We start from the raw sequence: 16,107 nt of genomic DNA on the forward strand, positions 1-16,107 counted from the left end.
AATCAATATACGGATGCTCCACACAAACAAGATTTGCTGCTGTACTAACCTGTTAACTGGAGGCTACGAGGCTACAGGGCTAGCCACTGCAAAGCGTGTAGCTTCTTCGTTCCCTGGAGGTGGCGGAGACCGCTCGCGATCACGTGACCTATCACTTGAGTGAAAACTTGTTGAAAACGCATCCACGTTCAGGCGAGCGCTGCGTTTGCTCCACACAAACAAGATTTGCTGCTGTACTAACCTGTTAACTGGAGGCTACGAGGCTACAGGGCTAGCCACTGCAAAGCGTGTAGCTTCTTCGTTCCCTGGAGGGGGCGGAGACCGCTCGCGATCACGTGACCTATCACGTGAGTGAAAACTTGTTGAAAACACACCCGCGTTCACCCTCGCGGCGTTGAGCCCGGTAGGAGTAGAGGGCGACGGCTGTTGTGCGGCTGTTGTGGCACTAGGGTGCGCTACTGTTTTTTGGGGAGACTGCGGAGGAAGTATCTCTTTGATCCCCTTCCGAGCACCTAGTTACGTCAGCCCGGCATCAAAATTGGCCGAAGAGGATCTGTATTTACAGATCCCCGCATTGATCTACCTCTCGGACTCCACTACTCCGGAACTCTTGGCCCATAAGGGCAGTGTTCGAACTCTACCAGATAATTACAACGGGACTCCGCGGGAGTTAAGGGTGCATGGTCCGGACCTTGACGAGTGCAAACAACGGTCCACGTAACACTATACAGATGGCTCATCTGGAACTCTTCGACGAAGGAGAAATAGAAGAAATTCCAGAAAAAGCCAGTGAAACCAGGGATCTAGACACGGATAATGAACAATCCCGGCGCTGGCTGAGGAGCGACGAAGTAGAAAAATCCCCGCCAAAAAAGTCAAAAGAAAAATTTGTCGTGAGCGAAGAAGGAACCCAGGCAATGAACAGAGTAACACAAGCCCTAAAAGCTCGCAGGAAGGCGCTTACAAAAGTGGCAGGAAAGTCAGCCGTATCGGAGATGAAATCATTTAATGAAAGAAACCCCCCCTTTGTGGTACATGAAGTAAATGAACAGTATAAAGCACAGGAAATGTTGTCTACAGAAATAATCCACTTACCAGAGCAAGAGGCATCCAACATTCCGAGTTCCGCCGGCAGGGCGAGTGGGTCTCCGGCACTGGCGGCCACAGGGCAGACAGTGACGGACCCTCAACGGATCTCAAGCGATACTGACGCTAGAGGAAAGTTGCACGTACAGATGCCCACGAGGTGCAGTGAGGAGGACCAGCAACAAGTGGTAGAAGCAGGAGAAATGACAGGGATCACCGCAGAGAGGGAAGAGGGGTGTGTCCAATTGTCAAACGAAGAGCACCCCGACAACCAGGAAAGCCAGGAAAGAGCACATGAGTCAATTAGGGCGAATTTAGCCCGAGCCTCGATTCAAAGTGCACCGAACCCAACAGAAAGTTCTGAGATACCAGCAATAATGAAAAACAACGTGACTCTAAACGAAGAGCCCAAAGAAAAAATAGTAAACGGAAAAAACATCATAGATGACCAGACAAATACCACTAACCCAGAAGTAAATAAAAAAGGAGGAATAGACACAAGTTCGCAAGAAAGCGAATTTACGTCTTCAGACTCGGACATGGAGCCGGGGAGAAAAGAGCATAAGGCTAAACAGAAAAAAGGAAAACACTTAACCAAAACAGCGTGGCTAAGAAAAAATAAAGAAAATAGTAATGTAATAAAAACAACTAAACGTAATTTCGAAAAAGTAGCTACAGTAAACCTGAGAGGAGAAAGCAGTCGTTTAAAGCAACATAAAGGACCCCCACCACCCTCGATTTCAGGAACTTTAAAAGCTTTTTTCTTCAACCAACAGAAACGGAAACGGGACTCAGAAATTGAGGTATCCGATGCGGAAATCTTAGAGGCTGCAACGGACCCAGTATTAGGAATTAGTCAACATCAATTAGAACCAGAAGTAGCCCAGGAAGGTACACCGAATTCGGACTTAACGAAAGCCCTCATGGAGAAAAGAAAAGCGGCATTAGAATTTAGACGGCAAATAGTAGAAAGAGATGAACTTCGAAGACAAAGTACGTTGAAAGAACAACAAGAAAAAACAGTAGGAAAAGAAGAACGTAGTCAAAAAAGCCAACAGACTGATAAGACGGTCGATATCTTACAAGAAAGGAACAATGGAACACAAGAAAAGTCACTAACAAACATGCAGGCATCTATTAGAGAAGAAGTTTCAACCCTTCCTAAACAAACACATCAAGAGAAAGACATGTGGCTAATCGATCTGCGGCCTAACGGGTCGAAAGGGCAATTAAATCCAAGCCATCAAGAACAGACTCCTGCCAAAATAAGAGCAACACACAATAAGAGCCAATTAAGAGATAGTGGGGCAGACATAACAAAACAAACGTCCACAGACACGGAAGTACATACAATCAGATTGAGCGACAGCCTATTCATGGAAGCAATGGTAACCCCGAGAAAAACACCCAATACGCCAAAACTAACAAACAATGAAAGGCTGAGTGAAAAACCTATTTCAATGCAGAAAGAAACACCAAATAAAAAAACAGATCTTATGACCATCATGTCAGCCATAAGAATTGCCTTAGCTCCATACTGTAAATTATATGAGGCAATTAAAGAAGGTATTCATGACAATACTTCAATATTAGCATCGATGTCTGCAAAAATTACACACATAGAAAACTGCATGACATCAATAGAAAGTAAGACCACTGATCAACAAAAAGACTGGGAAAAAGAAGTGGAGGAGTTAAAAAAGCAAATCAGGAGCCTAACCATGACGAAAAATCAAGAGGAAGAAAAAACGAGAAATTCACAAAAGGGGGTTTCAGTGGGAAGGACGGAGGAAAGTCACAGAGATGAGGAGGAGAAGGATCCAGGTTTAAATGGTCAACTGCCATACCCAATTAAATCAGGACTTTGCATTAAGGCTAAGAAAAAACCTCCAGTCCTATTAAAACTAACCAACAACGAAAAAGCGCAGAAACAAGAGATGGCAGAAAAGGTGAACCAGCAAGACCCAAACAAACAAAAAGAAAATAAAGAAAAGACTCGAAAGGTTAGCCTAAGAGATACGCAAGAACGGGCAACAAAGGAGAAAAAGATGAGCTCCCCACGATCGACAGAAGATTTTATGTATGATACAAATATGATAAATATATCCCAACATTGGGAGACGGCTTCGGATAATTCAGTCATTGAGGTCAGTCAGGATAACCAAGAATCAGAACAACAAGAAAGAGTACAAGAAAAAGCAATCTCAGAAGCTAAGAAAAAACAAAAAAAGATTGAAAGACAACAAAACCCTGAAAAGGAAAAACAAAAAGATAAAAAGGAAGATACTGAAAAGTATTCAAGAGATTATAAACAAAGGAGACAATCAACGACACACCGAAAAGAAAACACAAAATCAAACGACAATAATGATAAAGTAAGAACAAATAAAACAGAAAAACAAGTACGGATATTTAAAGTTACCCAATCAGATTTGAACAGAGGACACATGATCCTGAACAGGAGGACATTCCTGAAAATAATGAGCACAATGCAGTCCTTAAAAAAAATAAGGACAGAAGACATCATGTTAGTGGAACCCTACCATAGAGGAAAAATTGCAAAGGCATACATCCATCTGAAAGAAGAATGTATACAAAATATGGATAAGATAGTGGGCAGAGTGATGGAGGAAAATGGGCTGGAACTAACTGAAATAACCATAGATAAACAAACAGTGAACCTAGACTCTTATCTCAATCGACAAGGTGAAAGGAAAACCCGTTACACATCACGCACAGAAGAGTGCTACCGAAGAAACAGAATCGGAAAAAAACAGGAAGTTGACGATTACAGCAGGGAAAGAGCATACGTACACGATAAATATCGAAAAGAATACCAAAAAAGAACCAGAAATGAGAACAATAAACTTTACGGACAAAGAAGAAACGACCAACAGGGAACAGAGACAAGTAAACACCGACTAAGAAGAGACACCAGATGCGATAAACAACAAGCAAGTCCGAGATATAGATGTCCTTCGGGCGGAAAGGAGAAGTGGGGAAAGCCCGTCCTGGTGAATACAAAAACCAAAGCACCAGGAACTGGACCGGTGGCCTGGATTAAAGCAGCACTAAACTTGAATTCTGAAAACTAGCAACGAAAACAAACTCCGACATCCACAACAACGAGAATCCGGTACGAAGAGCCAGAAGAAGAATTGACTAGCTTCATACTTGGTTCATGGAATACAAGGGGGCATGTGCATCTAACTAGACCTGGAACCATCGACCTGGGTCAATTGGACATTATATGCCTCCAAGAGACGTGGCTTCAAGTGAAACCCAGCTTAGATGGTTTCGCAGTGGAAATTTCACCAGCAATTAGAGGAACTGTTGGACGTCCGTCGGCGGGTCTTCTAACAGCGATAAAAATGGGAGCAGGGTTGTCGACTCCAATAAAATTGCACGAATCCTATGAAACGCTTGTCCTGATGACCGCATGGACGGAACAACGGGAAGGACTTAAGAAAAGGCACACTAATCAAATAATCATAATAAATACGTACTGGAACCCTTTAAAAATGACAACTAAATCCTACTGCACGAAAATGGAAGACCTTATAGATCATCTACACACAGAATATGAGAGTGCTTATTACATAGTGTGTGGAGATCTAAATGCGGACTGCAGAGAGTGGACCATAACGACAAAAAGAGGAAAATCCAGAGAACCCACGCGAGAGAGAGGAAAAGCTTGGAGAACCATGATCAAATCCAGAAACCTTCTTAACGTCGCCGAATTGTTCCCAAAACAAAAGAACATTCCAACTTGGGAAAATTCGAACCTGAATGCTACCTTGGACTACATATACGTGGCAACTGAGTTAACAACACAGATCCAGGAGTTTAAAGTCATTAAAACAACACAGAGCGACCACAATATGTTAACATGCAAATGGTTAGGCAACCACTTACAAAACCCAAGATATAAATATAACTTGGACATAAACAAGCAACAATCAAGAGTTTCTTTGAATGAAGAAGAGATTAAAAGAATAACAGAAAAATACGCAATGCCAGACTCAACTAAAATGCAAGAGATGAAACGACCAAACTATTTACCTTTACTGATCCCATTTAGAAAACCTGTGGGAAGTCAATCGAAAAAGAAATCGACCAACCCCCATGTATACGACAGATTGGTGGTGGAAAAAAGAAAAATTGTCAGAAGACTGAGAAAAAACGCAAAAAAAACAGATTCCATAGAAGATTGGGAAAAATGGAAGATGGAGTCGAAGAACTATAAACAGTGGGTAAAGCAACATAGGTTACAACTCTACCAGCAAGATGCAGAAAACATGCTAAGATGTCTCAGTTCGAAGAAATCAAGTGACTTTTGGTCAATAATCAAAACATCTAACCTTACAAAAGAAACAGATACAACAAATGCGGTCGACGAAAAAAGATGGAAAACATACCTAACGTCGCAATTCCAACAACCAGAGTCGCGAGAACTACCCCAAAAAACTAATCACATAGTACCATGGGTAGACGTAGCAGATCCCGAAGAAATCGAAAAATCATAATCAACTTGAAAACATCAAGGGCCCCTGGACCAGATGGACTGACTAATGTTGAGCTGAAGCAAGCACCGAAAGCCTGGGCAGCGATTATAAGTAAAATTTTCACGCATTGTGCTCAAACAAAAATGGTCCCAGAAACGTGGTTAAAGGCAATAATAGTGCCGATTTATAAAAAGGGCGGAAGTGAAGACCCGGAAAGCTACAGACCCATAGCCCTATTAGACATCGTGGGAAAAATATATGCATCGCAGCTACTAACCCATTTTAGAACTTGGACAAGGCAGGCGCCGTGTTTTGACATCTTCCAGACGGGTTTTCAAAAAAATGGAAGTACAATCATCAATATTCTAATACTTCAAATTCTGAAAGCAAAAGTGAGAGAAGGGGCACCCTGTGTCTATTTGGCCTTTGTAGATCTATCGAAAGCCTTCGATAAAATTGACCGTGAAAAGCTATGGTCCAAATTAGAGAAATGGAAATGCCCAAAATCTATCACGGGACCCATAATAGCACTGCATAAAGATACAAAGATCAGAGTGAAACTAAGTAAACAAGGCGCCCTGAGCGACGAGATAATGGTCCAGCGCGGCGTTAAACAAGGCTGTCCGTTAGCTCCGGCCTTGTTTATATCCTTCCTGGGAGATTACCAACAAGAGGAAGAAACAATAAGAAGCTTCCCTCCCAAAATTGGCAAAAGAAGTATCTCGAGGTTGCTATATGCGGACGATGCCATTATCATCGATCAGACGCCCATCGGCCTACAGAGAAAACTGGAAAATCTGGCAAGATACATGAAATCTAATAACCTCGAAATCAACACAACAAAAACTAAAGTGCTGGTCATGGGAAAAAAGATGACGAAGCAAAAAAAAAAAAAAAAAAAAAAAAAAAAAAACACCAACATGGAGACTCGATGAGTGTAAATTAGAAGTAGTGGAAAAGTTAAATTACCTAGGGGTGTCCATAGATGGATCAGCAGTGGAAAAAACAATGCAAGACAAACTATGGGACAAAGTGAAAAGGCTCACGGACCAAACAAAATTGATCGACAAAAAATTTGGCAAATTCTCCATTATGCCAGCAATAAAATTCTATAACGCAAAGGTGGTGCCGGCGATCATTTATGGTATGGAGGCTTACTTCAACTTGCCCCAACCACTATGGCAAAAACTGGAAGGCTACGTGTGGAAATCTGTCTTGGGTTTACCCAAGTCGACGTCGATGCCAGCAATAAGAAGGGAATTGGGTCTGGTCTCTCTTGCGGCCATGGTGGAACAGAGCAAGCTAAGGTTTTATAGAAAAATCATAATGGCAGACTCTCTCCCAATATTCACAGTGATCGCGGAAGAAGTGAAAGACGGAAACTGTAAAGCTCTCAACAGATGGGTGGCAACAATCCAAGAGTCTATGAGAGAAATCGTATGTACAGAAGAGGACTTAATAGCCAACCCTAATCGAGTAAAAACAAAAATAGAACTCATGGATTGGATTCGATCGATAGAAGCGGCAAGTGCGAATAAGCTACTCACTCATCTGCCACCGACATACAATAAGGTGAAAATGCCGCTGAATTATTGCAGGAAGTTTCCTAACAAAAAAATGCGAGAAACGTTTCTAAAGGCCAGATTGAACCTGCTAAGGACCCAGCAAATTTTGACAATTAGGTCACCAAAGACGGACAATAGATGTCGCCTATGCGGAATAAGAGAGGAAGTGGAAACACTGAAACATCTGGTCCTGAAATGCACAAGGACCCGCCAGAATAGAGACACATACCTGTTGCCCTGTGTGAAAGGGGGGACCACGCTAGAATACAGAAGAGGTATGGTGCAGATTGATTTCGGGAGATATGACAAGATGGACAATCGTAATGGTAAAGTTGATAGAACTGGCTTTCGAAATGATCTCAAAAGCACCACAAATTGATCCCGCCTGAGAAGAGATGGATAATACTAACCCATCCAATAGTAACGCTACGTCAACGAAGAACTTGAAGACACTGGAAAATTTTAACCCTCCAAGAGAGCGCGGAGGCGCATCTGAAGAACCAAGAAAAACTTTTCTTCTTTTTGTAAAAATCGTTAAAATCTTTTCGATTAAATTCAAAAAAAAAAAAAAAAAAAAAAAAAATATACGGATGCTATAAAACTGTTTAACCCGAAGTGAGTATCAAGGGTGTGCGGCCCACACCGAAGGCTGTCTCTCTTTTCTGTATCAGTTAACTTTTGTGCCCTGCACGGTGGCACTTAATAGTGGGCTGCACCCTACTAATATTAACAAACTCAAGCCCCAAAAAGGCAACAATGTAGAAGAAAACAATTCAAACAAGCTGTGCACTCTCTCCAACTCATTTTGGCCTACAAACCTGACCAGTGTGGTTCGATCCCCGTGGTCGTCTTTAATGCATAAATTCAAAGAGGACATTTACTGTTTATCATTTTAGCTGGGGGGGGGGACTGAGTCCACCCACTGAAAAAAGTGGGTGGACTCTGTCCCCCCACGTGTACCCTCGACTTGAGCCCTGGGTACTTCCCAAGTAATGCCCACATTTACACTTGTTTTTCCCCATTCCACGTGTTTTGCCCCCTTTTTAGGTGACTGCGCAAGACGGTATGCGCCTTTGCTGGGTGTCTCGCGCAAGGTGTTTGTGGTGTAGCAGTAACATGTTGGGCCCCCGGGGATTTGGCGCAAGTCACAGGTATGCCATGAATCGGCGAACGGGCGCTTGCGCACGTTCTGCACGCAAACATCCCTTTTTCCACACAATTTTATTCCATGAATTGGGCCCTATGTGTGCTGCTAGGCCGATTTAGTTTGTAGGGTATAGCTGCATTCTACCAGGCCGTTAAGGTGTGGTATGAGCAGTGTAGGTACGTGTGCAGCTATTGTATGTTGATGTAAAGTGGAGTGTGAGTATATTAGTAGGAATGAGAGGCTCTGGGTATTGGTGGATGTACCCCCTTTTGGGATGCATTCGGAGCTCAATGCCCATCCGCGTCTGCACTTGTGGTAGTGGATTATAGAAAGAGGTTACTGGCCTGTCAGGTATGTTGTGTTATCTCGGTCGGACAGTTTTCCCAGATGCTCTGTGGTGGGGCTCGGAGGGCCCATTTTCTGAGTCCCTGGTGAAATTCTAAGCTGGGTTGCACAGTGTTTCTTGGGTTATTGCATGATTTTCCTGAGAGTCTAGCCAAGCATAGTTGCCTATATGCTCCGGGCGCAGGTTCTAGGTTCTTATTCCTAGGTAGGCATGGGTCATCTCCCTTGATCATCTAGGACCAGCCCGTGGTTGCATAGGTGAGAAATCATTGGTTTATAGGGCAAAATATGTGCCCTGACGGCTCCTACTTTGAGGGGTGAAGTAGCTAAGTAATTGGTTGCCCATCTTTCGTGGGTTTGTGTTGATTCTCTCATAACTTTGGCTAATGGGGGTTTTTGGGCTTAGGCAGACCGTTCACGTATTTGAGAAAGGCCATGTTTTTAAGGCTTTGCAGAAGGCCATGTAGTCATGGTTGTGTCGAATATGGGGGTCGGTAGTGAATTCCATATAGTTGGTGCCAAGGTAGAGTAGGCTGACCCTCCAAGTCTGGCTGAATTTGAGGTTAGGATCATTAGTAGGGGGGCTGTGCTTGATCTTAGGATGCGTGATGGGTGGTAGTGTATAGCCTTCTCTTGGAGGTATGTCTGGCTGACCTTGTGCACTGCTCAGTGGGTGATGTACAGGATTTTGAACGTGGCCCTTCGTCCAATTGGATGTCAGTGCAAGGAGCGGAGAGCAGGCGAGAGGTGGTCCCTTCACCCCAGAGCTCACAGGAACTTTTAACAGCTACATTTTGGACTCTTTGAAGTTTTTTATGCTGGCAGGCCCGGAGTACCCAGGTACATGGAGTTGGCATAGTCCAATCTGGACATGACAATTGACATAATAGAAGCCAGTCTGTTCTGGAAGGTGAGATAAGGGAAGATCTGTCTCAGAAGCCTGAGGTGGTAATGACGGGGTTTGGAGACATTATTGATCAGATGGGACAGGGTTAGGCCAGAGACCAGGGTGCAGCCAGGGTTTTTGACTATACTGGAGTAGGGGATGAGTGCTGTGGAAAGGAGGCCAAGGGAGTGGTTGTGGGAGTAGAGCTGTGTTGATCAGAGACATCATGATCTCTGTTTTCCCTGGGTTGAGAAGGTGGTGGTTTCTGGTCATCCATTGGTCTATATCACTAAGGCAAGCTGCTAAATCAAGGTGGAGATCAGAGCTCGTTTTGGGGATTCTGAGGATAATTTGGGTGTTGTCAGCATAATTGTAACAGGTGAGGTTGTGCGAGCAGATGATCCCTGGTAGCAGGGTCATGTAGAGGTTGAAGAGGAGCGAAAAGAGTCAAGGTTGAGTTGGTTGTAGACAGAGCAGTCAATGAGGTTTGCCAGGAATCTAGAGTTGGAGATGGGCCTGTAATTGGATGGCTCGAGGGGGTTGAGACCTTTATTTTTAGAAGAGGTTTGACGTGCGCTTCATTGAAGGTGTCTGCGAAGGATCCAGAGGTGAAGGAGTCATTGAGTATGGATCTAGCTTGTTCTCCTGCACAGGTGGAGAATATTTCTTTGAGGAGGGAGGTGGGACAAAGGTCAAGGGGGTACACGGAGGGTCTGCTGCAGGACAGAATTTTGAGAAATTCCTCACTCGAGATCAGCTTCAATGAGTTGAAGGACAGCACTGTTGGGGGTTGGATCTTGAGCGGCGGGTGTTGGGTTAGGGGAGGTTGAAGAGTTTGGCATTAAGGGTGGCCGTCATGTTTAGTTCCGTACTGTGGAAGTGATGGGAGAGGAGTTGCAGAGCGCTTGCGTGGTCTGGGCAGTGGTGCAAGTGGGTTTCACGAGCTGCAAGATGATCCTGTAGAGCTCTTTACTAGTGTTGCGGCAGTTCATAATTCTTTTGTTGTAGTAGGTTTTTTTGGCCTTTTGGACCTCAGATTTGTAGTTGCGGTGTTGGTAGCCGAACAGGAATTTGCTAAGGTTTATTTTATGGTCACTATTTGCGCTCTTGCGAGTGGTTATGGGTGTTGACAGTCTTCAGGTGGGACGTAAACCATTTGGGAATAGGTCCTTTGCGGGTGCGGGTGGAGTGAGAGGGGGTTAGGAGGAGGAGTGAGTTGTTGAGCCAAGAATCAAAGGATTGGATTGGTAAAGGTCTGTCTGTGGTTGAGAGTGACCGTAGCAAGGCTTCAACCAGGTCAGGCAATACCTTGACCATGTTCCAGCATTTGTGACCGCGTGGTAAGACTGGGTGGTTGACTCCTGAACTAGAGAACCACCAAAATTCAACACACATATTCCAACCGGATGTCTAATCCCTAGTGTCTAATGATTAATGCAATAGAAAATCTATGTCTCAGCTATATCGTTAACAGGTTGTGTGTTCTCTTGAACTACAATGGATTGATAACTCTATTCATGCCATATATGAATATGGTTTCAGTCTCAATGTCGCTCACAGGATGTGTTGACAATTTTTTCTATGCACCTTGGTGCCGTGTTGAAACTTTGATATTTTTCTGTTTCTTCTATGCTCCTTCCGACACATTCCCCCAGCATAACTTTATGTGTGCAACAATTTGTGTATGTCATTTTACTAGATTATCTTGAATTGTACTTAACAAATGTGAAGTTATACACATTTTGGAGCTATAGCACAGTGTGCTTTGTTCTGATAATATATAGAACAAACATAAGAACATGTGATATGTATAAAATAATATCACCTAATGCTTAGATTCCTTTACAAATACAGCAATTTAATTCACTGCTAATAATCTCATGTTTTCCCTGTTGGGACTCTTCTTGTTGTATTTAGCAAGACTGGGTGGTGGGCTCTATGTGCGGATAAAAAAGGGCAGGGCTGAGTGACAAGATCAAAGTCAGAGGAGCTGAAGATTGCGTCAAGGTTGTGACCTCCAGTGTGGGTGGGACCGTTGGTATGGCCAGAGAGGTTGAGTGCCTCTAGGCTGTCAACCAGTGGTTGGGTCAAGGAGCTGGTGGGTATATAGAACCAGATATTGAAGTCCCCCAGTAGAGTGAATGAAGGATGGTGGACCAGAATGGTGGCTAGTGAGTGACAGAGATTGTTGGCAACACGTTGGTCGTATCCCAGTGGTATGTAGATGAGTAGGCAACTGTGTGAGAAGGTGGGCAGCAGGGTGAGTCTGATGAACAGGGATTCGCAGTTAGCCGTGTATGACTGGGTATTGGTGAGTGAGATGGATATGTGGGGTTTGTGGATTATGGCTACTCCACCACCTCTGGTGGCTCTGTTGTGGGGGATGAGTGTGTAGATGTGAGGCAAAGCCTTGTGTGCACAGTAAAAGCAGTGGCACCTAGATTTGAGATGCCTAAAATGGAGCACATTAGTGAATGCAACAGCACCTAGATTTGAGAGAGCTAAAATGGGGGCACAATTAGCTCAATTAACTGTAAAATGGATAACATATTAAAACCTTCCTTTACCATCATACATTGGCCTGATATTTGCTTTTTAATAGCTGGATTTGCAATAATTATCTCATATCCAGATGCTTTTTGAGTAGTCAATGTACTTTTGGGCTTCTATAAAACAGAAAATAGGGAATGCTCGACAAATAACATAATTGAGCACCCCATGGTAATACTTGTAGCTTTTTCAATCTTGAAAGCAGCAGCAACTAACGCTTGTTCGCAAGGGTAATGTCCTTTCATTACTGGGTCTAAAATCTCACTATAGTTGGGTAATGGTTTATGTCCATGTCCTAATGTCACCTTCTGTGTGAGGACTGCTGTCATTAATTCTCTATTTCAGTGTGAGAATAACTACAACTCTTTATTATAATCTGAAATCCCTAACACTCGAATCCTTCAGTAATCACATCTGTCCATGTTGCCTTACTTTTGCCTACATGTGCTTCCTTGAGTCCTTTTAAAAGTGATCGAACATATGTACTATAATCAACCAGCTAGGCCATGCAATAATCATATAGGCCTACAAATTGTTGCATTTCCCTCACTGTCTCTGGTTTGGGAGTCTTCATGTTCGCTTCTGCTCTCTCAGGTGTCACTTTTCTCCCTTCTTGAGAGATTAGCTGTCCTATGTACAAAACCTCTTCCTGGCAATACTGTAATTTCTCTTTGTCTACTTTATATCCTTTCTCTGCTAGTATGGTCATTAGTCGAACAGAGTCTTTTCTGCACTTTTCTTCTGTCTTGCTGAACACCAGTATACCATCTACCATCTACGTACTGAATTATTGAGCTCTCAAGTTGTACATTACCCAGGTCCATCTGGAGGACCCTATTAAAGAATGAGGGGAACTCCTGAGGCGTTCTTCTGCGTTTCCAGAGCTGGCTTCTATATGAAAATGAGGTCAAATCGTATGAGTCCTCATGAAAGGGAATTGCGAAAAGGCGTTCTTTAAGTCTAGTAGTGTAAAATACTTGGCTGTGTCTGGTATATTGCATAATATCGTAACTGGATTCAGAAACAGAGGCAACTCGGCTTCAACGATATTGTTTAGGGGACGGCGATCCTGAATAAATCTCCACAACCTCCCTGATGATTTCTTCACTGTGTACAGAGCCATGTAACATGGGGATTCTGATGGCACGAATATTCCCTCGAAAGTGGAAATGGTTTCAAATATACTATCATCTGCTTCTCTGGGCATGGGGTACTGCTTTGCATGTGGCAACATTTCTCCTGGCTTGAGCTTAACTTTAACTGCTCTTGTTCCAGTCAATAGGCCTACATCGTATGGACTGCTGGTCCATAACATCTAAATCTTCCTGGAAAAATGACGGTTTCCTTTTTACCAATGCCATTTTCTGTCTTCTTTCTCTAGTCTCTACTTTAATCCAATAAGTGAAACTTATACAAAATACGCATTTTATTTATTGTGATTTAGTTCTATCAGGAACTTTTCACAATTTATCACAAACGAATCAATTCAAACACTATCATCATTTCATACAAACAATCTAATTAAGAATTAAACCTCATATACATAAATACACATTCTAAAAACATTAATTCAGACAAAGACATTGTAAACCTTTGCTAAGCATCAATTAAAATCCAAATCTTAAAATTCCCCCATTTAAAAATATTTCTGTATGTTTTCCCATAACTTATAACGTACTATGGCCCTCATTACGACCCTGGCGGAGTGGGTTTCCGCCAGCGGTAATCGTGGCGGACCCGTCCGCCGTACTACGAGTTCCCTTAGCGCCATGGAGGTTTTCTCCGCCTGGTTTTACCGGGCGGAGAAAACCATGGCGCTAAGGGACCTCGTTGTTAATTACGCCGCCGTACTTTACGGCGGCGTAATTAACTCCTTCCCCACTCCCATTATACCCTTTGGGGCAAGAATGGGAATGGGGAAGGGTAAAATGGGGATTGGGGATTTACCGCTCCGCCAAGGTCGGCATGGGGTGGTAAATCCGCCAACCCCCATGGCGCTATCGGCGGCTTTCCGCCATGCTCCGCGGTGCATTTAGCACCGCGGATTCCGCCAGGGTCGTAATGAGGGCCTATGTGCGTTGCAACAGTGTTGAGGCAATAAGACCAGAATTCTGTTGATTTGATTGACTCATAATTGTACGTTAGTTTACCCAGAACAGTCATGTACAAAGGGCCCAGTTTGGTACATTTCCTTGTTAGTCCGCATTTGGCAAATTCTACAGAACCTCGCTTCGGGAGATAACTTCCATTGGCACCACCAGTTGCACATACCGGTAACCCATTGCTGCGCATTATGAGATGAAGTTTGCAGACAGCAGGGAAGGTACGCCGCAGCACATAAAGTATAAAGTCCTGGCTTCTTGTACAACCAATGCAGCCAGAGAATTTCGATAGATGCTCATAGTTATTTACCCAGTCCCATTTCGTTAGTCTTCTGATAAGTGCTCACTTTAATTTACAGATGCAATCACAACGTTTAAAAATCAGGAAACCAATGTATCGTGACACACAAGTCTTTAAACAGTGTCACAAACAGATTTTGTGTTTTTCCAGTTGTCTCCAAATTGTAACTGGCCCCTATTTTAGTTAATAAGGGACACAGAGGAGACAATTTAGATTTAATTAATAGTTCCCCTCTTCCCTTCATTAACATAGCCTTGAGGGAAATCTGTCCCAGTTTTAGGCGCACATACTCTACTGATGTTGAATGAGGTAGCCACAAAATATTGTCCCAGAAGAAACCCTCAATGGTATTTAACCATTTCAGATCCTTTAACGCTAATGCCTCCAAACCATACAATACTGAGGGGAAAAACCATTGCTTATGAAGAGAAAGTATACGCCCAGGGAAAAACCCATATACTGACCAGCAAATTTGCGTACTAGCAACATTATGTTTTTAGCTTTCCTGGACTTGGTCTCTGTTATATTTTCGTAACCTATACTGTTCGACATCTCCAAATCCAAGTACTTATATGTGCTTGTTTAGTGACTAGCCCTCAACACAGTATTCATGGATTGTTTATTCACTTTTTTAGAAGATACTAACATAACTCCTGTCTTATTCAAGTTCACAGTTAACCCATTTTCTGACGTGTTATGACCCAATTCCTCCAGCATTGCGTTCATTCCCGTAAAAAGCTGATCAAACATCACAAGGGTGTCAGCATAAATCATAGCTGAAACCATGGTAACATCTATTTTGGGGGTCAATTAGCCTTACCTGACAAACATACAAGTAAATCCGCAATATACAAATTGAAAAGCAGGGGGCGCTAACATGCATCCCTGCTTGACCCATTGGTTCATTCTCATAGAATTAGATAACGTAGCATAATTTCCCAAGATAATCTGAGCTGAAGTATTAATGTGTAATGCTATGATTACTTACAACAACCAGTTTGGACAACCCATCCCACTTAATTTTCTCCACAGTATATTGTGGTTTACCTGATCGAAAGCAGCACGGAAATCTACAAATAATATATAAAGATGTACTGAGACTATTTTTTGCTTGTGTAATCAAGAAGTCTGACGTAATCAATCACACATGACCCTTGACGAAACCAGTGTGGAAGGGGCACAGTATGTTACTATTATTGACCCATGTTCGTAGATGTTCCAATACACAGGAGGCAAAAACATTCCCGGTAATATCTAAAAGTGAGAATAATCGATAATTCTCAGGAGATAACCAGTCTCCAGATTTTAAAACAGGAACAATAATTGGCCTCCTCCTTGAAACAGGGATTTCACTTGCCGAGCACACCTTACTGAACTGAGAACTGAGGAGTCTGGCCCATAGCGCTCTGTCTTTTTTAACACTGCTGTAGAAAGACCGTTAGGCCCTGGCACCCTATAGTTTTTCAATTTGGTAATAAGCAAACTCAAGCATCTGAACTGAATTTCAGGGGCCATGCTTATGATCTATCCCATGCTTCATTGTCATCTCGCCAGGAATTGTACATTTTTTATTCAATATAGATTATCCAAGTTTGTTCGGCAATGGGGTTTAAGACTTTG

At 43.0% G+C, this 16,107-nt stretch overlaps 1 protein-coding gene across 1 annotated transcript; it reads left to right on the forward strand.

Moving 5' to 3' along the window:
* The first annotated feature begins 731 nt into the window (after positions 1-731).
* LOC138510703 (golgin subfamily A member 6-like protein 6) lies at positions 732-4,181 on the forward strand. The gene has a single exon (XM_069626472.1). It carries the CDS (start codon positions 732-734, stop codon positions 4,179-4,181), a length of 3,450 nt encoding a protein of 1,149 aa, XP_069482573.1.
* Positions 4,182-16,107: the final 11,926 nt, after the last annotated feature.

This window comes from Ambystoma mexicanum, chromosome 6p (assembly GCF_040938575.1).
Source record: "Ambystoma mexicanum isolate Mex_15411 chromosome 6p, UKY_AmexF1_1, whole genome shotgun sequence".
Taxonomy (NCBI): domain Eukaryota; kingdom Metazoa; phylum Chordata; class Amphibia; order Caudata; family Ambystomatidae; genus Ambystoma; species Ambystoma mexicanum.